Genomic DNA, 23,566 nt, shown 5'->3' with positions numbered 1-23,566 from the left:
GGAGTAAAAGAAGAAAATTAAATGCATGATGTAAGTATTAATTTTTTGCTGTATGTCGTCTTTCATGATTAATTTAAGAAAAATTCCCAATTAATTTCATAACATTACATTTTAGCGTATGCGTACAATAAAAAAGACAGATTTTGCTAGAAGACAATGTGGCACGGCAGAAAGAAAAAAACATCTTTTGCGATATCAGTTAACGGAAAAGAAGGGACTTCATCTTATCGAATGAGATTAACATTCTTCAACACCCTAAGCTCATTTTTGGGGCTGATTTCACTACCATGATTTCTCTGTTACAGATAAAGTAACTTTTTGGCGCCTTAAAAAATATGAACCATGAAAAAACTGATCAGTTAATCGCGAAATTTCATTTGAAACACTCTCACTATGAAGAGTAAGTGAAAATATTACTTATAATATAACTTAAAATTGTTGTGCTTTGAATTTTTTTTATTTCTCATTTCCCTTAGAGTTCATGCTTCTCCTCAGTTTGTCCCTTATGGGATTTGTCTATGCGAATGAGGAAGTTTGCGTTGGGGCAGCTGATGATACTTTTGTGGCTGATCCCACGAGCTGCGAGGGATACTACCTCTGCCGCGATGAAGTTGGATTACCAGGAACATGTCCTTACGACCTTTGGTTCGATCCCGTAAACATTTGGTAAGTCAGTGAATGTTTTATTATCAATGAGATATTTAACATGAGCCCAATGACCCAAGAAGGGCGAGGCATTTTTGATGTTGAATTTTTATGTTTTACATAACATTCAGTATCTACCATATTCAGTCAGTATCAAAATGGACAAAGAACCTGTGCTTCTTTAAAAAAAAAGAAGAATAACATAAAATAAACGATATCTTATTATATTAATCTTTGTACTCAAAGGATTTAAGTTCAAAGGTTAATTTATTTAAGATATCTCTAAGATAGCCGACTGTTCGTTCAATTACCTACCACATTTTTTTTAATGCCCGTAACTTAAAAAAAAGTTATATAATTTATAAAGTATATAAATGTACTTAAGTGTTTTATTATATAAAAGAGTCAAAGAACTTTATTGTGTATGATTTCTTTTAAACTACTAACAAGAACGAAAAAAATGTGAATTAAAAAATAAATCTTTATATTAAAGATTAAATATTTCTTTTTTTGCCAGCTTTTTACATTTATTTTATAACATCCAATTATTTTCTACTTTCTTTTTCAGGTGCACGTACCCAGGTGATTTCTGTGGTGCTGCTGCGAACCCTTGTACTGGAGCCACCGATGGTAGTTTTGTGGATAATCCGTCTTCTTGTGGGGCTTGGTATTACTGCAGTGGTGGTGAAGCCTACCCTGGCGTATGCGCTAATGATTTGTACTTCGATCCCGTAAACCAAGTGTGCACATACCCAGACTATGTGGAATGCACATCAACTCCCGAGGAGCCAGCACTTCACGTTCGAGAGGGGCCTCCAACAGTTTTTGGAAAGCCATACTCCATTAAGGTGGCTCCAGTTCAACCACGTGAGGTGGCTTAATCCCTTTGTTTTAACTAAAATGAACCTATATGTAAATAAAATATTTTAATCTGTAATTGAGGCATAATTTCATTAAGGAAGCTATACGCACTATGGACACCTTACATCTCATCAATCACACAATTAATTCCTTCACCTTCTGCGACAGAATATCTCACAATTTCTTATCAATCATGATTTTCTCAGTGAGTAACGTCCGACAGTTATTGTTATTGCTAAAATGCTGACTTGTATTGCTTCTCAATTATCTTGTACTGCGTCATGTTGCTATTCATGAAAGAGGAGCGACAATATTAGAAAGGTGTACAGAATAATGTCTATCAAAATGTAATTCAGCGATTGGCATCCCTTATACTGCATTTCCTGAGTTAAAATTATCGTAATACTAATTAGAGATTCGTCGATGGGAGAGAAGGGTTAATTGAGCTTTATAAGTTTTCCAATTCATTGTTTGAAATAGGTACATACAGATTCCCAACATTTCCAAACTTTAGTTTCTCTTGTAAAGCCTTATGTTAGATGAATATTATACGCGCATGGGGCGCATGGTATTAATTAGCACAAGCAGTAATAGGAAGCTGGTAGTTGATACTCACTTCCTGTGCAACGAAGTATGTTTTTTTTACTTAAACAAAGAAAAATCTTTTGCAATAATCCTTGCAAACGTATAAATTAATTTTAATCTAATAATAAAAACTGATTCAACTGTGGGAATCTCAAATTAGTAATCAACTTTACAAAAATGGCAAAAATTATCCCAAAACTCCTATAATAATATTTTATTGTCTAAAACATTAAAAATCCCATTCAATAGAGAAAAATGAGTGTACACAAGATCATACAGTTAATGAAAATTAAACTAATTTTGCATTTTCTTGTTGATTAATTTCAGGTTTTTTTTTAAATATCTCTGTCAAAACTCATGATGAATCCTAGACACGAAATCATTTTCTAAAAGGATTACCCTAAGCTCCAGTATGCAAAAAAATTAAAAAATATATTTAAAAATTTTAAAAGTGTACGTAAGAGTCATGCACTTTCTGCACTTTACTTTTATAATTCATTTTCTTATTTAAAATATTCAAGGTATTAGATTTTTTTTATATATTTAACGATGCCTAAATATATTATAAAAAATTATAATGCTATAACTTCTACTTTGACTGGAATTTAACCTGCTGGCCGCCAAGACCTTGGAGCTTCCTTAGAGCGCCAAGGTGGGGTCGTTGAACGACCCCAAGAAGGAAGTCGATTTTCTCATAAACTATAAAACCGGGAACTGTCGGGTCACTACCTTTAGACTCCTTATATAGTCCTCTTGCCCCTTGCATCACAAATTCGCCACCCGGAAACACGCAGAAAAAGATATTAGGGAAAAACATTTTTCACTCATTTTTCACACTTTCTTCGTGAGAAATTTGCCACGAAGTTGACCGCAACTGCTATTTTTTTTCACTACTTCCCCACATTCCCCTCACTTCCCGCACCGTGATAAATGGCAATATTTCTCGAATATTCTTTATTGTTTTGCACATTTATATGCTTCTAATTATGTTTTATGTTGTTTATGTTACTTATTCGCGATAATTCTGACACTAAGAAGGTAAAGTGAAAAAGTAAACACAACCCTTCAACCATATGATTCATGATGTGACTAACTTCATTCTAAAAAATTTTCCGCAGCATGGCCGTTACACCAATTTTTGAATTCCCTTCTTCTACATTTTCCTTAATAACTTTTCTTGTGGTGGACGGATTGAGCTGAAATTTTTACACAACCTCCTCAGATAACCAAAGAACTTATTTCCAAAAGATGGGAATGGTATCTTTTATATTTATTAAGTTATAGCACGAAATATAGGGCTGGGGTCGTTCAACGACCCCGCTTGGCGGCCTAGAGGTTAATTTTCTCCTTATATGGCATAGCAGTAGGTGTGCTGAGACTGTGAGTCGTTTTGGTGGTAATCTCTACTACTTTTCTTGCAGCGAAAGTTTTCTTGCAGCGCGAAATTCAAATAAACTTTTATCAATAGAAGCTTATTTTTTTAATAAGAATTACTCTTAAAATGTTTGTTAGTATAATAAGTAATATTATTTAGTTGTAATAATGTCTGTAAAACAAACATTATTATAAACTATGCTCGTTTATAATTTTCCCTAAGAAGCTCAAGGAAAAGAATTCCACGAGGATAATAAAAGAAAAACAACAACAATGTGATAATCAACCACATAAACATAGATAAATTGATGATATTTTTAAGTCATTATATATTTACAAGATATAATGTATAATACATGTGCATATACTTGCAGTTTATTACATAGCACTAAGCATTGCTACATATTTTTCTACTGTACATAAATATGTTTTTTTTTTGCTCTTCTGCTATTATTTTTTCTTGAAAACTGAGTCATGAAATTCTTCAGATTTACATTTTATCATAAGTCATTTTGTATTTAAATTCAATAGGGGAGTCTTGGAGATAGGCTTTATAAGCTTTTTTTTTTTTAAAGAAAACAGAAGTCTATAAAATTTCTTTTCTGAATAGGATGAAGTCGAATTAGAATAATGTTGTATCCTTTTATATAATCAGGGAAAAATCTAAATTAGTTTATTAGTTAAGAATTGTTCCACTGCACCCCAGTTCACACGTGATTGCTGGCTACAGTTTACTAGTAAAAATAAATTAAAAAGCAAAATCATAGACCAACTTATAAAACTTTGGCATCTTTCTTTCTTTGTTTCTTTTTCAAGAAAATGATTGAAAAAAAGTATTAAACTGAATTCTTCCTGAAATTTGTGTCCGAGTATCTCATTTTTTATTTTATTATTACGTTTAGGAGATTATTTATTGTATTTCAGTGTAATGACTGTATTATCACGCATAAATAAAACATCCCTATAGCTATAAATTAACTGAGGGCATTAAGTAATATTTTTTTCTTGTATCTTTGCACTGTGGTCACATCTATTTCATTATTGGATAATTTTATTTTGGAAGTCTATGCATTGTAATTAATTTATTAGATATTTTTCCATTTCAGCTAAGCGACTATAAAGCAAATCAATCGGCGAAAGAGCAACCAAAATCCATCCAACAATTGCACCAACACTTCTGGCGACTGAAAGCGTATTCCAGATACTAATAACTTTACTTTCCTAAAAAAAAAGAAAAGAAAATTGATGAGTTGTAAAATTTTAAATATTTTTATATAATAGATGAATATTTCTTTTTCTTACAGGATTATTAACTTCAATCATGGTGATATTGTAATTGAAAAAGTAAACTTTATCAGTGAAAGTGTCTCCAGAGAGGCTAAGGATGACAGTCACCAAGTAGATAGGTAGTATAACAACCATCCAGCGAAAGGAGATGGTTTTGGAAGCATTCGATAGGCTGATCTGCGCTAAATCCATCCTATCAAACACTGATACCACACATAGTATGGCTAGAAAGTAAAAAACATTGTAGAAGACTTCGGCAAATAATGCATATTGAGCCAAGAAGTCCTTATTCCAGCTATGAGGTGTAGTGCTGAAGACAAATATAAGATGCCCCATTGCTAGGCCGCCCAAGAGTCCGTGACAAATATTGCTTAGGAGGTGCCAAAAATACTGTAGCGCACATGCCAGGTATAGACTATTATTCAGTGATGTCCAATTATTAGCCTCAGGATCAGCATCAAGGGATGTCTTGTAGAAATTTGTGTCTACCGATCGGTAACCACTTGTAGTTTGGATGAACATCTTATCGATTCGCGTGGGTGGCCCATCGGTGGGTGATACAACTGGGGTGAAAGGATTGTAGATATCGCTTGTATTCCTCTGGCGAATGACATCATTTCCCAGTTCATCCAAAACAGCTGTAATGTCATATCGAGAAGGACAGGTGCTCTAGTTTGGGAGAGAATCAAATGAAATATTCAAAGTAAAAAGTTCCAAAATAAAGGTTTTTTAGTACTCAAAGAAGAATTGCAAACAAAATAATTCGTTTTCATAAAATAAGGGTATGTTATAAAAACGAATTATGCTAAAATTGATTATTGCAATACTAAAAGTCAGAAAACTTTGAAATCGTTGGAATCTCAAAATTATTCTATTATTCTTATTTAAGAATTCTAATATGTTCTAGATTTCATACAATTTTAAATGCCTCGGTGTGAGGTAAATTATTTAATTTTAAAATCTCAATTCAAGAATAGGGTAAATTCTTGTTATAATTTTTATTTACCATGCCTATCACATAAAATGTGATATCAATCAGAAACGATTTTTGAGACTTTATGTACTTATGTATTTTAGTTATGATATAAAATAAAATAGTCTTCACAATACTCACTGATAACATGGGTACAGATCTGAAGCTAGGCCCTGCTATTCTTTGAGACTTTGACTTCCTTATTGTGTGCCTTTGCATATCGGCATTCTTGTCAATTTCTAAATCTCCCGAAAGGGAGGCATCATTGGTGTCAGAGCACTGTTTGAGATACTTCATAAGTGTCTCATTTGCCTGTCGCACCTCCATTTCCCCAGCTGCAATAAGCTTCCTCTCTTTTCGCCTTCTCGACTCAGACTTGCTCCTTTTCATTCGTGGACTCCTCTCCATGCTACTCCTACTTCGAATACTACGTTGTGCCGGACTACCCTGGGGATCCGACAGTGATTGGTGTTTTCGTTGCTGCGACACAATTTGTCGATCGATGTACCCCAAGATGCCCTTTTGAATATGGTCCGACGTTCTATTCGTAGACTCCTCAACACCCTCTACACATTCATGCTTCCTACTGGATACTTCAGTCGCCCCCTTTGTATTGTCCTCCATCGAATTTTCCTCCAATGTACCACCTTCCACCCTGGAAGTATCTCCATTTTGGTGATTTTCAGGTGTTGGAGCTGGGCTGCCGTTTTTGTGCCGCGACCGTCGTGATTTGCTCTTCGAATGGTGCACTTTAGGAACTTCCATAACGGCTATGGGACAAACTATATTCACCACAAACGAAAAATCTTATGATTTCACAGCAAGGCTCACAAGAAAGTGGAGAGCGCGGACTGAAAAATGGATAGTGCCAGGTTTGAACAACGATGACGTGCAGCGCAAGACTGGATCAATAAAAATTGCCTCCCACCCACCTTATTACCCACACATATAGTATTTCTAGCACCAGCACTGTTGTGCTGCACATAGCAACCCTATATGATGTTGTACATAAAATAACCACGATATTTCTAGCTCTTGAATTCAATTAATTTTCTATTTTTAATTCAGTTAATACACCTAAATTCAATTAAGAGCAGAAAACGTTTTTTTTTAAATAATTCTTTAAAAATTATTACAAATTAATTTATTGAGTTTTGCATGAATTTTTTTTACAAAATTAGTGGGTAAAATGGAGAAAATTTCAACTATTTTTATGATTTTTTCCTACTGTACATATAATCTAGCCAGTCAGGTAATGTAAATCATCAAATATGTAGATAAGAAAATATTATAAAGATATTTAAACTCTTCCAGCAAATCATTTAGACTAGAGTATATACCTAGACAAATAATAAAATCACCAGTTATATGAATAAAAAAAAAATCAGTAATTAAAGCTTTTATTCAAATTAAATAAAATAGTTTATCTTTGAATGTGATTGTAATTTAGGTGTAGCATATTATATACAATTTTCCTGTTGTAGGTATATAATATCTTGTATTATATGATTCAAGTGCGTCATAATATACTGGAAGAGACCGTGCCGAAGCAAGAAAAAAACTCCCCGGCGAAATTTGAATGAAATCCTCGGAGTATTGAACTCATGCGCTCTGGAGGTATGACGTCACATATGTAGGTGGGCTACATGACGTCAGACCAAAACCAGAACGGATCGATAATGCTCTGTACCACCAATGGTTGTTGTGAAATGCAGAAATTAACCAAAACCAAAGTCCATTATTTTGCAGTTTTTTTATTTCTTTTTAAGTATACAAATACATTTTTAAATGATTTTTTTTTCTTATAAACAAAAGTAAAGACACTTTTTCAATAATATTTGCTATAAAATGAAAAATAAAAAGTTATCATTTTTTTTTATTAATATTCTCATTATATATAGCAGTTTGCATTTGTATAATTCCCATTATTTTTTTTTATACACCTTATAAATATATTTAGCTTTTTTTTTAATGTACAATATTCTTACAAACAAGATGAATTATATCTTTACAAAAACTGCACACAAATTTTTCTGTAAAGATGATTTTTTTTCATTTATAAAAAAATTATATTTACACATTGGTAATTAATTCTTCTTTAGTGTGCTCCCAATTATAAATAGGTATAGGTATATAATAAAAGAAATGTGTGGGTTCATGTATGATGGTCCCTTTTAACACTCAATGTTAATTTTTTTTAACGGAACAGCTAATTTTTAATTTTACTATAAAATGATTTTTACTATTGAAAAAAAAAAGTATTTTTTGGGCTTCTTCAAGGATAGAATCACTTCTAAAAAAATTTAGTAAATTTTCAGCATCAAGATAGGCTAAAAATGACTTGGGACAAAAATTTAGATCTAGAGGATATCGTTAGGGGATTTAGCTAATAAGTCTTTAGATGGATTTTCTTGATGTATATGTAGGAATATGTAATTACAATTCGTACTCATTATTATTTTTTTGCATTATAATATTTTTTTTAGAATGTGGAGAATTTTTAAATAATAATACACCTATATGGAATGAATTCTCTCTTTGAGATTATTTAAAAAAAAAATTAATGTGAATGTAAAAATAGAGCTAAATCCACCTAAAAGTAAAAAGAATAATTGGCAACTTAATTATGTTGCTTTATATAAAGTTTATTTCATAATTTCTAGCTAGGTTCACGCGCCCCTATACATATACATTTAATGTACATTATGTATGTGTGTTATTAAATCTGTGTGTGTTTCGTAGATCTTATGATAAAAAAAAACAAATTTGGAATTTTTTTTTTTAGTATTCAACGCAGAAAATACGATGTTTTTCATGACATTATCACAGTTTTATTAAAAGTTTTTTTTCATATCTGTTAATGCCAGGGGGTAGACAAAGACTCTATTTCCATAGGAATTCACTGCTCATTGGCTGAGACACCCAGGAAAATGCTTCAATCTGAAAAAATCCACCACCACTGGATAGATAATTTAATATTCTATCGATTGATAGCTTTTGAGGGGTGTCTCACGAAGATTAATGCACTAAAACTGATTTTAAAAATTTTGATGCACTTTTTGGAAATAAAGTGACGTCATTTTCTTCCTTTAATTTCTCTGCAAACCGTCCGCCATTGTTTGCTGTGTTCGGGTAAAAAAGGGCTTTGTCTACCCCCTGGTTAATGCATTTTGAATGGCTGATGTTTCATATGGCAAAAGATTTAAGGAAAAAAAAAGAACAAAAACAGAAGAAATAACAAATTAAACAGATTAGATAAAAAAAACATGCAATGCTGATTGATTAATGAGAATACCCACAATTTTAATCACATAAAAAACATAGGATTAGATATATATTTTGTGTATACGTATCTATTCATTTTTTTGATAAAGTAATAATTATTATAGAAATGTCTTTGATATGTTAATTGTTTTGGATATTTTATATAGCATTGTATGGGATTGTTTTTACTTCTAAATGTTTGGATTAATAAGTAAAAAAGTTCTTCTATATATCATTTTAATTGCTATTGCATTTTTATTTCACGTATCCCCAAGAATTTAGTTGGTATTCCATATTTTGTAGTTGACAGAAAATTTTACTAAAGGCATAAACAAAACTGCACGAAATGTATTCTTTTTTTTTTAAATTTAAAATAGAATAGAAAAAAAAGTTTTATTCCCCTTTTGCAGACTGGTGCTTAGATTTTTTTTCATTTAAGTAGAGTATATAATAGTAACAATAATAAAATTTATTAGGAAGCAACAGTTTTCAATGTAAGAAATGCACTCGACCTTTTCTTTGTTGTAAATATATAAATATAATTTTTGAAAACAAGGTGGATTTAATAACTTACTCGGAGGTTTTTAATATCTGTGATAGTTTCAAAATGCCCCTACGTCGAAAACTGCTACTACTTGGACACCCACGCTCTATCTCATGGTATTAATTCAACGTAATTTTGTGGAATAAGCCCAGACTTGCCGTTTAATGTCCCTTCCAACCAACCAGCCTCGCTTGATGGTTTTACTGAAACAAAAAAAAATAGCAATCAGTTATCAGAGTTTCTTTTTTTTTATACGAGAACGCGAGAAGCAATGTAGCAATAAAATGTTTATCACTTTATTTCTGTATTGTGTCATTGCTTTATTCATACTAAGATTCCAAAAAAAAATATTTTTTTAAACAAAAAGGAAAAATTTTAAAGGAAATGTGTTTTCTTTTGGGAAAGTTAGTGCGAGTAATTAAAAAAAAATCTAGCCTTTTAATAAGGTTTGATTAGGACATTTCAGAGATGGATGATTTAGTACAAGGTTTAGTATCTATAGCTAACCTCAGCAGAGTAACTTTTAGGTACATTCACTTAACTAACAAATAATTTTCAGAGATATTTTAGGAATTTTCAAATCAATGCAGAAATTTACGCGCCAAAAAAAATCTACAACAGTTTGGTATGTAGGTAAATAATGAAAAAAAATGAAACGTATGTACGTGAAGTGTATCAAATATACAAAAAGTTAGGACAAAGAATGATATTTTAATTATGTACATACTTAGGTTTGTAGGAATATTAATAAAAAAAATTATAGATATCTCTTTATTTAATATGTGTGCCAGTGTAAGTATATTATATAGGGGAGACCGGGGCTAATAAAGTCACTTAAGGGTTTAGAAAAAGCTTAAAATAGCATATTTCCTAGCTAAATAGAAGAAAATGATCTGAGAAAGAGTTGTAGGGCAGTAAATTTCCTAAAGAAATGAGCAATTCATTTCGCTTTATCTATTTGGAAAATATTATATTTTGAGCTTTTTCTAAACCCTTAAGTGACTTTTTTAACCCCGGTCTCCCCTATCGTAATTATATACATAATTATATTTAAATATTTCTTCGATTAAATATAAAATATTGCTCAAATACATAAACATAAGCCAAAAAGCACCAAAATATTTATTTAAAAAAAAAAACTATTGAAAAAGCCTGAGAAGCAAGAAAAATAGCCACAAACCAAATCAAAACCTTCTTCCGACTACATCATAGTTTAATCTTTGCTAGTTGAGGGTTTTGGCGTATCCAACAAACTTAAAGATACATCTAAAAGAAATATGGACAGTTACAGGTGACATAATATAACTTGAATAGGTATAGATATCATCAAGCTATCGTGCAGAATATTTAAATTAAAATATTATGGTTTTATACCAAAGAATTAGTTAGAGATTTAACATTATTGAATTTGGATTTATTTTTACTTACCATTGGTAATGATTTGATTTGGTTCAAAAGACAGCTCTCCATCGTTCTCCGCCATACAAGCGTAGAGTGTTCGGACACGTCTATTTAGAGGAAATTAAAATTACATTGCATTTAATATGACCTTATATTGTGAAATAAATGTAGCAAATGGGATTAAAATCTATTTAAAAAATTGATTTCTTTTTATTCATAAATTATGAGAGTTTTTGACTATATAGAAGCAGTAATATTCTCATTGAAAATTATTATTTCATGCAAGAAATTGATTAAAACTTACACTTGATCATTCCATAGGATATCTTTATGATTGCCATGATATCTATTCCTTGCATAATTTTTCTTTGGTACAACATTTTGACTAGTGTTATTTTGTTGTGTGGTATGATGTGAATAGGGCCATTCTGCTGTTGCTGAATTAGTTGCCGTGGGTTCTATATGGCTTTTTCCTGTGTAAAACATGAGATCACGACTCGGTGTCGAACACACGGACTCATTGGAGCTACTTGTTGAATTCATGCGATCAACAATGGCAATCTCCCGTGGTTGAATAAGATTTGATTCGCTGTACGTCATTGCATTGAGGCGTTTTGTTGCTTCATATACCTCATCCCCATTGGTTGTCCTTCCAGCTGGGGCTTTTGCATCACGGCTGAGATCTCTCACTTTCCGAACATTGGTATAACTGTGATGATTCGACTGATGTGGCTCCTGGCCACGAGTGGAATTCCTAATTGCCGTGCTCATTGCTATTTCCCGCGGGGAAAGTTTTACTTCTTGATGTGGGAGGGAATGTGTCGATTGGGATGATCCCGTTGAGGATTTCAATTCGTACTTTTGATGAAATGACGACCCAGGAATACTCATTGGACTATTATTTTGGTACAGCATCATCCCATTGGGGATATTTTGTAAACTTGATGACATCACCGGATCCGTATAATTGGATTTGGTAACAACACGCACAAGTGGTTGCTGTGAGTACCGTGTACCGTGATACTGACCCCGTGGAATAGTTTCCGGTTGATTGGAATGCAAAAGATAATCATTTGGTCGTCCTGGGGAGGTTTTGAATATCAAATCGTAATTCTCAATGAGAATTTCAATGACCACATTGTTGAATTTAATGTCAAGAATTGAGGCAACAGTCTCCGACACAGCTCTCAGGAGGGTAGGTCCAAAAACAACACCCAAGTTGAATACTGACATTTTGTTTTTATGACATTTCATTGAAACACTAAAAGGAAATTAAAAAAAAAAAATCTAATTTTCTAGGCTCATTGATAAAATTTCATTTTTTTTTGGAGAAAATGGCCAATACTTACGCCTTCAGATGGCGAATAACAATCTCAAGCATCTCAAAGTTGGATTTGGGTAGTCTATAGACTAAGGTGTGAACTTGACTCAGTCGTTGAATACGAGTATCCATTTCTGAAAAGTACCATTCAGTTTTTTTTTTTTATTAAAATAATAGAACCTAAATCCCATATAGATCTTCAGATCTTGAACTTACTTGCCGCCGCTATGAAATCTTTGTGATACCTAAAAGTCATCAAGGGTTCATTTAAATTTCGCAGATAATGCTTCAATGCACTCGCTATAGTTTTGCTTTCAAGCAGATCACTGTGCTGATCATCTGTGATGAATGAGAAACGTTCCTTTTCATTTTTCTTCCTATCCATACCCAATGACAAGATCTTATTTATCTTTGTTCCGATCCCACCAATACGGTATAGACCCTAAAAATTGATATTTGTTAGTAGAATTAATAAAATTATTAAGACATTTTTTTGTTCAATACAGACCTCTTCTTCAAGACCTCTATTTTCCAAAATTTCAATGCATTTTCTAACAAATGCAAAACCAACGTCATCCAGGTGATACTCATCACTTGGTTGTGACTTCCCTGGTGTTAAGTAGGTCTACAAGAACATTTATTTTTTTTAGGGGAAAACATTTCAAAGGGTTTAATCTTTGTTATTTTATGAACACTTACCGGTTCTTTGCCATCCATTGCATTAAGCCATGATTTACGATCTTCTTCACTTAACCCTTGAAATGTATAAACAATACCGGGCTTCTGCTCAAAAGTGAGATCAAAACAAAAGCGTTTCTCAAAATCCGAAGCTCTCCTTGTACACGATAGAAGATTATAGATCTCCGTTTGGGCTTCCGTTCGGCCGGATATCTGATTATAGAACACCATCGAAAATTGCTTTTTGTCCTTCTTGTATGTGCAGTAATACTTAGACCATGTTGCCGTAAATGCTTCTGCAATGAAAAAAAAACAAATACGTAATACTTTTTTGGTTTTTCAAAAAAAAATCATGTGTTAAAATATTTAATAGACAATGTCCTTACTCTTTTCCAGGAGGAATAGATACCCTTGTTTGGTATATTCCGTCTCGGGTTTCTAAAATTAAAAAAAAAAGAAATAATACATTAAAAAAAAACTTAACAAAAGCATTATGTGTGGATTAAGAGATAAATTTTAATATCATACCATTTTACTGTCCATGTATTTGGCTTTTAATTCTTCAGCTTTTGTTCGAGTTTCGTCAAAATTTTCTCTCGTCTAAAAAAAATTGAGTGGAAAAAAAATATGAAAATAATTGAAAATGAAAAATAATAATAATTCTTTTAATTTACCTTTTGTACTTTAAGTTGAAGATCCTTTATATATTCTTTGGAATCTTCAGATATTTCATGCCCAAGATGATAGAAAAGTAACCAACCAGACATAAATCTCAAAATTGTCTCAACAAATTCAAATTTTATGCGTTCCTGAACTTCCTGAATACGTAGGACATAGCTTAGGCTCTCTCTCAGGTATTCCCTCTCGAGCATTCCCAAACTCGCATCCGCCTATGTTGGAAGGCACAACAAAACATTACATAAGGTTTTTGATTTTTCCTTTTTAATGAAAAGAAAAAAAATGTTAAGAAAACAATTTCATACATCCTCACATCTTAATTAGAAGTCAGAGTGTGAAAATGGTAATCTAAAAATAGCAAGGTGTTTGTATAGAGACAGGTGACTTGCCTCTTAAACGAATATTTGATATCGAATTCATGGAAATTGATAAAATTTATTCATTACATTCGATATGACACAAAAAGAAAGAAAAAAAACAAATATTGCTGATAAAACTTCCTCGTTGTGAGGGAATGCAATTATACAAAAATCCACCTCTAAATTGTTCACACTGTGAGAGTTTTTTTTTTGTGGAAAAAATGCTCTTTTTTTCTCTCAACACAAGAAACTTGATTGAAAGTATTTTTTTTCCTAAATTCACAATCTGCACATGATGAACTCCTACGCTACAAATATTCCAAATATGGCGAAAGCATGCGCAATCACTACCAATATTTCACCTCTCTTCCTCCCTCATCAAGCAGAATGTTTGGCACTAAAATCGATTTTTTCTCCATATAAGAAGGTTTTCCGTTAAAAGATTTTTCCTCACTACATTTTTAATATTTCTAACATTTGCTTGAATAAACGTTAGTTTATTATGTTGTATTATTTTTTTATTCGACTTTTAATGAAATTATTTAACAAGTAAAACTGTAATGTTTTTAATATTTCTTTTTAATCTTTTTTTTTTACCTTTTTTAGTGCTTTAGCGGTAGTTCTCTATGAAATAATATTTCATACACATTTTTTTTAATTTATTCATCGTATTAACATGTTTAAATAAATAAATAAATTATTAAAAAAAATTAAAGAAAAAAATAATGATTTAAGTTTGATAGCCCGTAATGAGTTAATATTATTAGTCAAATCGTTGTTTTTTCTGTTTAACTTAAATCCCAAGAAATCTTCAAAATATTGTGTGAAGTAGTATTTAAGTATCTATTAAACATTAAATTATAAAACATCTCGAAACTAGAAGTTAAGACGTTAACGGTTGATAACTTTATTTTCACAAAGCCATGATTTCAACGATAATCTTAATATATAAAGCTGAAAAGTCTGTCTGTCTGTCTGTCTGTTTGTGGCACATGAACTCCTCCGAAACGGCTGGGCCGATCTTGATGAAACTTGGTATGGGGGTAGAGGGGGTCAATACGAGTTGCAAGCGCTATATGGGATTCCGCCCCAACGCCCCTTTATAGCGCCCCCACAGAAAAAAATGATTTTTTCCCATTTTCTACCTGCTGAAGGGTCAGATAACGGGATTTTTTTATTTTAAGAATTTTTCCGGGTACCGTATTATTCATCCCCCCTACTAAAATACGCCCCCCTTTTATAGCTTAAAATGGAGTTTGCTCACACGTGATTGGGAGCTCGGGTTGAGTAGTATTCTATAAATCTATGTGACTTTGGTATTTTCAGAAAATGAATATTCTATTAAAAAGTGCATCAACGTTTTACTATATAAATTATCAACACACTTCACAAACTTTCTTAATAATATTACCGCAGTGAAAATTCAAGAAAAACAAGGTTTATCCTACACGTGCATATCTTTTTTTGCGCTCAAAAAAGAATATGTAATTTACTATAGCAATTACATTTGTGGGTATACCTCTTGAATTATGTTGTCGGACTTTTTTGTTGACATGTTGAGAAATCTCTCTTGTGCTTGACAAAATTTGGCTGTCTTCTTGCAGAAAGTTTTTTTGTTCTCCTTAACACCACCAATGTGATCTTTCCTGAAATTCTCTAAATCTCCGACAATTTCATCTTGGGTTTGTTGTAGCTGAAAAATAAAACGACATCAAGGATGATTAATCTGATGAATGAAGCCAACCATATATTATATGTATCTTAGGTATGTAGAAACTCTAGAAATGTGGTGGTGACTTACAATTTTTCCACGTTCTTCTTCAATTTGCGCAATCAATTGGCTAAAGTTCTCCAAGCTTGCAACAATCGTTTGCTCATCCTCCGTCTGATTTGATCCAATAAATTCAAAATTGAATTCGCCCAGGCTCTTTGAGAGTGCTCGCTGGGCCCGTGATAGATCTACGATAAGAATAAGTTTTTTTTTTCGTGGTAAATTATACACACAGTTTAAGTTGGTGAATCATTAAATAAGTATCAAGACACAAAGTAATTTTTATAATATGTACATAAATACATATACCTACCAAGTTTTTTTTTTCATTGTGTCTTTTGTATACTCTCGTGTTTACTGACATTTTATTCTATTTCAATGATCTGTGCCACTTTCTCCCCATATATACGCCTTCATTCTCTTCATATTTTTCACTTTACATGAATCTCTGAGAATTTTTCTTCAAATTACAATTTATTATTTTGCAATTTTATGAATGGCACGAGGTATTGGACCTTCGAGATACATTATACAATAAAATAAGAAAAAAAGCTTCTTTTATTGCAGACTGAATGTACCCCATTCAATGGTGGAATTGCATCTTAAAGAGGTAGGTATAACTTTAGCAGAGGAATAGCAAAATGTCAATTTGAGATTGTCTGGAATTTACCAGGAAGGCTTAGCTACTGTGTGGATATGAGATAAATAATACCAAATTACTTATTCATGTCGCATTCTCTGAGGTCATTTCTGAATACGCAATTCTAAAGATCGCATTCTTCTCAATAAAACTTCGTCTTTTCGCATTAAAATTAGGGTAAATGTATTGTATTGTAGGACAGATAGATACATAATACTTTTGCAAATTGATTCATGGGTCATTAGTTTATATCTCTATTAGTAATAGATAAAAACTGTTTCAAACATTTGATTAAAATCTTCGTGATATAATGTATTTTTTTCACGACGATTTACACATCAAGGTAAGGTCAAAGCATGTTTTTAAGTTGCGATTTTTCTTACTCAACATAACAAGTTCTTTTTAGGACATTAATTATTTTAGTTGTGATTCATTTTTTTTTTTCATTTCAAAAAACATGTCTGTAGTAATGGTGAATGTAAACTTAAAAAATAATAGGGGAGAGCGGGGCTAATAAAGTCACTTAAGGGTTTGGAAAAAGCCTTAAATATCATATTTCCTAGCTAGATAGAACAAAATGATCTGAGAAAGAGTTATAGGGCAGTAAATTTTCTAAATAAATGAGCTATACATTTCGCTTTATCTATTTGGAAAATATGATATTTTGAGATTTTTCTAAATCCTTAAGTGACTTTATTAGCCCCGCCCTCCCCTACTTTTTCGAATAAGAAACTCACCACCTTATATAAAAAGAATATTAAACACTTTCTTTCGATATTGTATTGTAGGTACATAAAGGGAAGAACTGCACACATATAGTGTAAATTGTCTCTCACAAATAGAGAGCGAATATTGAAAGAAGAGTTAAAATTTTTGTAACAAGTAGGGGAAGACGGGGTAATTTGGCCACTTTGACAAAGTCATTAATGGGAATGTCTCAAGTACGGTAAATACTAGAAAATCCATTTCTCCACAGTTTATACTCCGATAGAGATATAATCAATCGTACCAAGTTTGGGGAAATTCCGATCATTATAGATTTTCTTTTATATGATAAAAATCATATTTTCACTTTTTCAAGTGCTTTTGGCATTTTGAGAGTTCTCGATTTTTTTAAAATTTGTTTTTTAAAGCTTAAAAATTAATTTCTACGCCACTAAGGGTCATTAATCCCTCATAAACAGGATAGTTTCATTCATTTTCCGATATCTCAAACAGATTTTCCTGTGGAAATGGTTTTATCCGGAAAATTGGAGTGGGGTAATTTGACCACTTGAGTTTTTCCAGCCCAATTTTTAGCGGCACATTTAACCTGCTGGCCGCCAAGACCTTGGAGCTTCCTTAGAGCGCCAAGGTGGGGTCGTTGAACGACCCCAAGAAGGAAGTCGATTTTCTCATAAACTATAAAACCGGGAACTGTCGGGTCACTACCTTTAGACTCCTTATATAGTCCTCTTGCCCCTTGCATCACAAATTCGCCACCCGGAAACACGCAGAAGAAAATATTAGGGAAAAACATTTTTCACTCATTTTTCACACTTTCTTCGTGAGAAATTTGCCACGAAGTTGACCGCAACTGCTATTTTTTTTCACTACTTCTCCACATTCCCCTCACTTCCCGCACCGTGATAAATGGCAATATTTCTCGAATATTCTTTATTGTTTTGCACATTTATATGCTTCTAATTATGTTTTATGTTGTTTATGTTACTTATTCGCGATAATTCTGACACCGAGAAGGTAAAGTGAGAAAGTAAACACAACCCTTCAACCCCCTTCAACCATATGATTTATGATGTGACTAACTTCATTCTAAGAAATTTTCCGCAGCATGGCCGTTACACCAATTTTTGAATTCCCTTCTTCTACATTTTCCTTAATAACTTTTCTTGTGGTGGACGGATTGAGCTGAAATTTTTACACAACCTCCTCAGATAACCAAAGAACTTATTTCCAAAAGATGGGAAAGGTATCTTTTATATTTATTAAGTTATAGCACGAAATATAGGGCTGGGGTCGTTCAACGACCCCGCTTGGCGGCCTAGAGGTTAAGATATTAATTACGGTTGTGCCTTTAAATGTTTTCTTAATGACTATAAGAAGAGTATGACAAAAAATTTAAGTTAGACAAAGAAATTTACGATACACCGTTTTTTTGATTTTGCCCATTTATGGTTCAGAAAACATTTATATTTGAGGTTCTTTTAAATATTTTTATCTGGCAAATTACTAGAAACGAATGTGTAATAAAAATACCCTATTACCCTAAAAGATAAACGAAAAAATAAAATTTTTTAATTTGGGTCCAGAAAAATGGAAAATTCACCCATTTCTCATCGAGATAGAGAAAAGTGTTATATGGGGAAGTTGTAGGCTGGAAAATATTCTACAAAATAGGACTATTTGTTTTTCTTCGTATACTACCACACTTGCTTGATATATCTCAAAAACTTCCAAAATGGCCAAATTACCCCATCCTTCCCTACCTATTAAAATTTATCTGTGGATTTAAAAAAAAATCAATCCTTATTATTTAGATTACATGATTATTTCATCAAAGCATTTTCTAAAATCTCAAATTTACCCCAGTTAGCATATTTGAAGAGGAATTCTTATTAAATTATATTCTTTAATAAACAAACCATTAAAAAAAAATGTAAACAGTTTAACAAAAATTGTGCGGTGGTAAGCGGAAAGATAACCACTACGGCTGCCATTCAGTGGTAACGAAAACGAAAAAAATTTTAGAAACAAAAATAGAAGATTAATGACCATAAACAAAAGATTTCTATTAGACTAACTTATACACGACGGATGAGAGTGAAGTCCAATGGGAGAGTGAGAGGCAACCTGCATGAAGACTTACTTGGCAATCTTAAATATTGTCAAGGTTTTTGTTTTTACTGTGTGTGCTACAATTCATGATAAGGGAAATGATAGCATAACGTGAGAAAGATTGCAGGGCAATGAAAATTTTTATTACAAAAAAAAAGTTTATGTTGGAGAAGCATTAAACTTACTTCGTGCAGCAGTTAGTAGGTCCTTGATTTCCTTGATGATCCTCTTGATCTGCTGGCTCGTTTTATCCAGTTCCTTTTCATGCCTACTGAGATTTTCACGAAAATCCGGAGTATCGAGCAAACAGTCTGTGAATTCGAGCGCTTGCAATCCAATCACCATTTTTCTAGTTTCTTTGGATTTCACCACGTCCCAATGTGTTGGTGTTTAAAATAAGGTAAAAATGTTTTATTGTGTGTTTTCTATTTGATCACCAACACACCTCGCCCGCGGATATTATTTTGCCAAAAATTTTCCGCTGATTCGCGGGGCGGAAATTCAAGGCAGCAATATTCCTCCAACACCACACAAACAACGTTCTCCGGACGCACTGCAAAACTCTGCTAAATGATTATTGTCTGTCCGAATGAAAGACTTCTTTGGGTTTGATTTAAAACTCCCTCATTGAGCGATTGTTGCACGAGACGAAAAAAAAACTTTTGTAGCGAGAAAAATCGTCGTGTAGGTGTAGTGGTTTGGTGTGGCTCTAATTCGACGTCTTCACACATACACACACATACTTGTGCAATCCTGACATTCAACAAGTGATTATTTGCTGATTCATATTTGAAAAATTCATTAACACTTAGAGGATTTATGTGGACACCGTGTCCATTTCGAGTTTTTAAATCGTCATAGATTAAAATGTATTGAACCTATCGTGATAAATGCCACGTCTATGTGTAGGGAATTTCAATTACTTTAAGTTAGGCTAAAGAAAATCCGGAAAATATTTTGCTTTTTAAAAGATAATTAAGGTCAAAGTCGAAAATATACGCGGAGGATGAAAATGGTCACCGTGACCAACGGTTTTTTTTTCGAAAAAAATCGACGCGCCCGAAGATTATGAACCATACTCCGGTGTTAAAAGATAGGAATATGGTTCATAATCTTCGGGCACGTCGAATTACTCTTTTGCACAATTGTCAAAATGTTGTTTACTTTTTTTTTACATAAAAACTCCGGAAAATTCAATACTTAAAATAAGCAAATACAAGGATTAATCTAAAAAAAATCCTTCAGGTAGCCTCCATAAATTGTTTTCTTTTGAGATTGATAAGTGGTTTCAGCGCACTCATAAAAACCACTATTTTAGATTGTCTATCGATTTCAATCTTCCATAATAATTTTTTTTCACCAAAATTTGCGCAAAGCGCAATAAATCCCCGCAAATCCCCCCATTAATTGAATAAAATATGCACGCAGAGTTATTTTGCAAATGCAATCTTCCATATCTTCCTTGAAATATTTGAAAAAAAAACCGTTGGTCATGCTGTCCAATTTCATCCTCCGCGTAAGTGAAAATTGCCCGGTCCTCCAAGTGTTAAATCACCTTTTCTGCATTATTATTTTGAAAATTCACACTAAACATCATCTTGCATTGATACTAATTCACAGTGTCTGTGCACTTGATTTTTTTCTCTCTCTCCTTAAAAGAAAAGCAGCAAAATATTGAGAAATTTATAGAGATAAAAACAGCAAGAGAAATTTTCTCCAGCACATACTTTTATATGTACATAGTTATGTGGATATATATATTTTATGTAAGATGCGCAGTTCACTTTGCTACAACCATAAACTCTCACTTTGTAGAATGTTGGAAAAACATTAAGAAAAAATACAAATATTTTTACACCGCGAGTATCTACGTGTGCCCAAGATACTATTGCACTTGTGAATGCAAAATTCTGGGCGGAAAAACAGCTCAAGTCACGATTCTCACTCAATTTTTTAGGGTCACTTTCAAGCAATACGTCACTGTTTATCAAAATCCCACATACATCTTTATTCCAAAGCGTCGGTTACATGCGCAATTGTCATAATCCCAATTAGAATTTATTATACGGTAGATGCGACAATGGGTGGCACAATTGACGATTTGTGTTACCTTTATAAGTAGTAAGAGTGCAGGTAAGAGACACTTTTGACCGGGTCAGCTGTATTATTTCAATTAATTATCTAAAGGGCCCCATTTTTAAAATAAATGACATGTGTTTAATCCATTTAATTCATTTATAGAGATAGGATAGAACAAAAATATGATACATCAAAAACATAGATATAGGTAGTAATTATTTTTCCTGCGGTCGTAAATTCGGTAAATTCAGATTTGCAGAAAATTCATTACGACAGGAATATTCGGACGCGTCCGTTGATTGCAGCCCGGCAAAGTGGGCAGTGCGTAACGCCAGACGCACATTGACCACAGCTAGCTGTTAGGGAGAAAAAAATGATATATTTTTGCAAAATTCATGACATTCACAAAATAAATCTTTACCTAGGTGGGCACAGGGCAAGAAAACAATGGAAATCTCTTCATCCATACATATTTTGCACAATCGAGCATCCTTGAGCTTCCTATTCTCCTCTTCGAGTGTCTGAGGATCTGAATTTGATGTCGAAGGAATTTCACTGGTGCTACTTTCATCTGCACTGGGTAATGTGGCATCGTCGGTACCCTTAGATGTAGACACACAAGCATCTCTGGTTGTTGGTTTTTCCACGGTACTACTACTATTGCTCACAAAATAGCCAAGGATGTCCGTGACACGATTTCTGATGGCATTTGAGTCACTTGATGCCTCCATGTCATCGAGATCCATCTCATTGTACACCTGGCCACTGAGCACGGCACGCATGAGGTCATCTACTGTATCAAAAGGACGTCCACGGTGCTCCAAATGATGCTTCACTGCTGCCCTGATGCGCCCCTCATGAAGCCCCATTTGTAGTGTTTGCTGTACTGGTTCAGTTGTCATTGCTTCATCCAGGAGCATTGTGGGCTCAGATCGTCTGTCTCGCATACTTGATTCCTGTTTTGCTGTTTCAGCCGTTCTCTGAACACTATCAATGTATGGTTGACCTACAGTATGATAAGAAATACTTGAGTTATTTTGTTTTTTTTTTAAGGTATAGAAGGCTTACCTTTGATAAGTTGAACAAATTGGCATTTTGGAAACCATCGTGCATGTTCACACCATGGATCATCATCTGCTAGCCAGCATTTTAGGCCTCCGTCGCACTGAAAGCAACGCACCTGATCCTGATTGCCCTGATAGTAGAAGCCCGCCTGAGCCAAAACTTCACCACGTTGAATATCTGACTTTGGCCATTGGGCAAATGTTCTCAAGCGAGCATCCAGAGATGCATATTTGGGCATTTTGGGTGGTCTGGTGGTCTGTATGCCAAGCTCTGAGATTCTCTCACCAGCTGGAATGTCGATATTGGGTCCCAACACTGCACGCGGACATGCTGGGAAGAAACGCTGGTGCACATCAAAGGGATCATCACCATCCTCCCATTGACCCACGACACCTTGGCACCATGCACACTTGACGCGATCTTCGAGGTTGAAAAAGTAAAAGCCCGCTTTGGCCAGCGCTAGGGGTGACACAAAGGTAACAGGCCACTTTGAGAAACTCCTCAGACGTGTTTCTTCATTCTTCCAATCATCCGCAGGGGCTCTCGCTGAACTAGACGATGCACAACCACTTATCCGTGGGACATTTCCAGCCTCCGTGGCATTAATGACAAACCTACAGAGTGGATCGAGACGACGATGGCGCACAATCACCTGATCTCCATATTCCCAATCTCTAATGCGTCTCTTGCACCACGGACACAGGACCTCTAGGGCATCTCCAGTGGCAAAAAAACCCGCTTTGGCAATCCTTTCGGGACTCACAGGAGCATCACTGGGCCACCGTGAGAATGTCATCAAACGATTCTCCTCTACTTTCATATCATTCATTGTTCCTTCAAGGAATGGCTACACCGAGGGCTGCTTGAAGAATTTTGAGTGAATCCAGAAAAAAAATTCCAACCTGTCATAAATTTGCATAATAAAATTGAATCCATGTATGATTTTCTCGAACATTTTCCATGGATTCTCACCAAATTCTACATCATACACTCTCTTTTCTTCATTCTATCTACTCTTATGTAAGTATTTTTGTACTTTTTCACAACTATAAGTTAAAAAATATTAGAGAAAAGTTGAATTGCAACTACAAAAGTTTCGCTAAATCAAAAATAATAACCCCGAATGAACTTTTTATATCTCCTGGAACCCATTAAAAATTTGCGTAAATTCCACGGCGAATTTCCGCAGAATCGTGCATAGCTGCA

General features: G+C 33.5%; 4 protein-coding genes and 1 long non-coding RNA gene across 8 annotated transcripts; 1 reads left to right on the top strand and 4 right to left on the bottom strand.

Annotated features, from left to right (window-relative positions):
- The first annotated feature begins 357 nt into the window (after nt 1-357).
- Nucleotides 358-1,582, top strand: LOC129796686 (peritrophin-44-like). The gene is made up of 3 exons (XM_055838808.1): nt 358-400; nt 477-666; nt 1,214-1,582. Exons 1-3 carry the CDS (start codon nt 394-396, stop codon nt 1,524-1,526), a joined length of 510 nt encoding a protein of 169 aa, XP_055694783.1. The 5' UTR covers nt 358-393; the 3' UTR covers nt 1,527-1,582.
- On the bottom strand, nt 1,004-3,427 carry LOC129796687 (uncharacterized). The gene is made up of 2 exons (XR_008751252.1): nt 1,618-3,427; nt 1,004-1,551 (listed from the first exon to the last, which is right to left on the bottom strand). It is a non-coding gene; the product is annotated as an uncharacterized LOC129796687 (long non-coding RNA).
- A 343-nt stretch (nt 3,428-3,770) lies between these two features.
- Nucleotides 3,771-6,623, bottom strand: LOC129794410 (transmembrane protein 237). The gene is made up of 3 exons (XM_055835160.1): nt 5,867-6,623; nt 4,768-5,421; nt 3,771-4,686 (listed from the first exon to the last, which is right to left on the bottom strand). Exons 1-3 carry the CDS (start codon nt 6,488-6,490, stop codon nt 4,543-4,545), a joined length of 1,422 nt encoding a protein of 473 aa, XP_055691135.1. The 5' UTR covers nt 6,491-6,623; the 3' UTR covers nt 3,771-4,542.
- An 836-nt stretch (nt 6,624-7,459) lies between these two features.
- On the bottom strand, nt 7,460-21,232 carry LOC129795183 (rho GTPase-activating protein Graf). Of its 3 annotated transcripts, none has more exons than XM_055836261.1 (15): nt 20,944-21,232; nt 20,772-20,867; nt 19,402-19,994; nt 15,772-15,929; nt 15,490-15,663; nt 13,608-13,823; nt 13,462-13,533; nt 13,320-13,371; nt 12,955-13,229; nt 12,764-12,880; nt 12,472-12,697; nt 12,284-12,389; nt 11,239-12,195; nt 10,962-11,041; nt 7,460-9,736 (listed from the first exon to the last, which is right to left on the bottom strand). In XM_055836261.1, the coding sequence occupies exons 3-15, from the start codon at nt 19,559-19,561 to the stop codon at nt 9,645-9,647; spliced, it is 2,685 nt and encodes an 894-aa protein (XP_055692236.1). In that variant the 5' UTR covers nt 19,562-19,994; nt 20,772-20,867; nt 20,944-21,232; the 3' UTR covers nt 7,460-9,644. The 3 variants fall into 3 exon arrangements, with proteins under 3 accessions (XP_055692236.1, XP_055692237.1, XP_055692238.1); XM_055836262.1 differs by having other exon boundaries at nt 19,402-19,969; XM_055836263.1 differs by lacking the exon at nt 20,772-20,867 and having other exon boundaries at nt 19,402-19,969.
- A 196-nt stretch (nt 21,233-21,428) lies between these two features.
- Nucleotides 21,429-23,525, bottom strand: LOC129795184 (death-associated inhibitor of apoptosis 2). 2 transcript variants are annotated; one of them, XM_055836264.1, is made up of 4 exons: nt 23,333-23,525; nt 22,364-23,262; nt 21,717-22,301; nt 21,429-21,651 (listed from the first exon to the last, which is right to left on the bottom strand). In XM_055836264.1, exons 2-4 carry the CDS (start codon nt 23,187-23,189, stop codon nt 21,563-21,565), a joined length of 1,500 nt encoding a protein of 499 aa, XP_055692239.1. In that variant the 5' UTR covers nt 23,190-23,262; nt 23,333-23,525; the 3' UTR covers nt 21,429-21,562. The 2 variants fall into 2 exon arrangements, with proteins under 2 accessions (XP_055692239.1, XP_055692240.1); XM_055836265.1 differs by lacking the exon at nt 23,333-23,525 and having other exon boundaries at nt 22,364-23,326.
- Between the last annotated feature and the right edge of the window lie 41 nt (nt 23,526-23,566).

This window comes from Lutzomyia longipalpis, chromosome 4 (genome assembly GCF_024334085.1).
Source record: "Lutzomyia longipalpis isolate SR_M1_2022 chromosome 4, ASM2433408v1".
NCBI lineage: Eukaryota > Metazoa > Arthropoda > Insecta > Diptera > Psychodidae > Lutzomyia > Lutzomyia longipalpis.
Note: the sequence above shows the minus strand (reverse complement) of the source record. Positions and strands in the feature narration are given on the sequence as shown.

What these genes read in the sequence shown, in the direction of transcription:
- LOC129796686 (XM_055838808.1), top strand. An exon ending in TTCGATCCCGTAAACATTTG is followed by an intron (nt 667 to 1,213) that starts GTAAGTCAGTGA and finishes TTTCTTTTTCAG; the next exon opens with GTGCACGTACCCAGGTGATT.
- LOC129794410 (XM_055835160.1), bottom strand. Translation starts at nt 6,490, where the DNA reads ATGGAAGTTCCTAAAGTGCACCATTCGAAGAGCAAATCACGACGGTCG. An exon ending in GATCTGTACCCATGTTATCA is followed by an intron (nt 5,422 to 5,866) that starts GTGAGTATTGTG and finishes CTCCCAAACTAG; the next exon opens with AGCACCTGTCCTTCTCGATA. An exon ending in TGATTGAAGTTAATAATCCT is followed by an intron (nt 4,687 to 4,767) that starts GTAAGAAAAAGA and finishes CTTTTTTTTTAG; the next exon opens with GAAAGTAAAGTTATTAGTAT.
- LOC129795183 (XM_055836261.1), bottom strand. Translation starts at nt 19,561, where the DNA reads ATGGTGATTGGATTGCAAGCGCTCGAATTCACAGACTGTTTGCTCGAT. An exon ending in ATCCTATGGAATGATCAAGT is followed by an intron (nt 11,042 to 11,238) that starts GTAAGTTTTAAT and finishes TCCTCTAAATAG; the next exon opens with ACGTGTCCGAACACTCTACG. An exon ending in AAATCAAATCATTACCAATG is followed by an intron (nt 9,737 to 10,961) that starts GTAAGTAAAAAT and finishes TTTTTGTTTCAG; the next exon opens with TAAAACCATCAAGCGAGGCT.
- LOC129795184 (XM_055836264.1), bottom strand. Translation starts at nt 23,189, where the DNA reads ATGAATGATATGAAAGTAGAGGAGAATCGTTTGATGACATTCTCACGG. An exon ending in ATTTGTTCAACTTATCAAAG is followed by an intron (nt 22,302 to 22,363) that starts GTAAGCCTTCTA and finishes ATCATACTGTAG; the next exon opens with GTCAACCATACATTGATAGT. An exon ending in CTTGCCCTGTGCCCACCTAG is followed by an intron (nt 21,652 to 21,716) that starts GTAAAGATTTAT and finishes TCTCCCTAACAG; the next exon opens with CTAGCTGTGGTCAATGTGCG.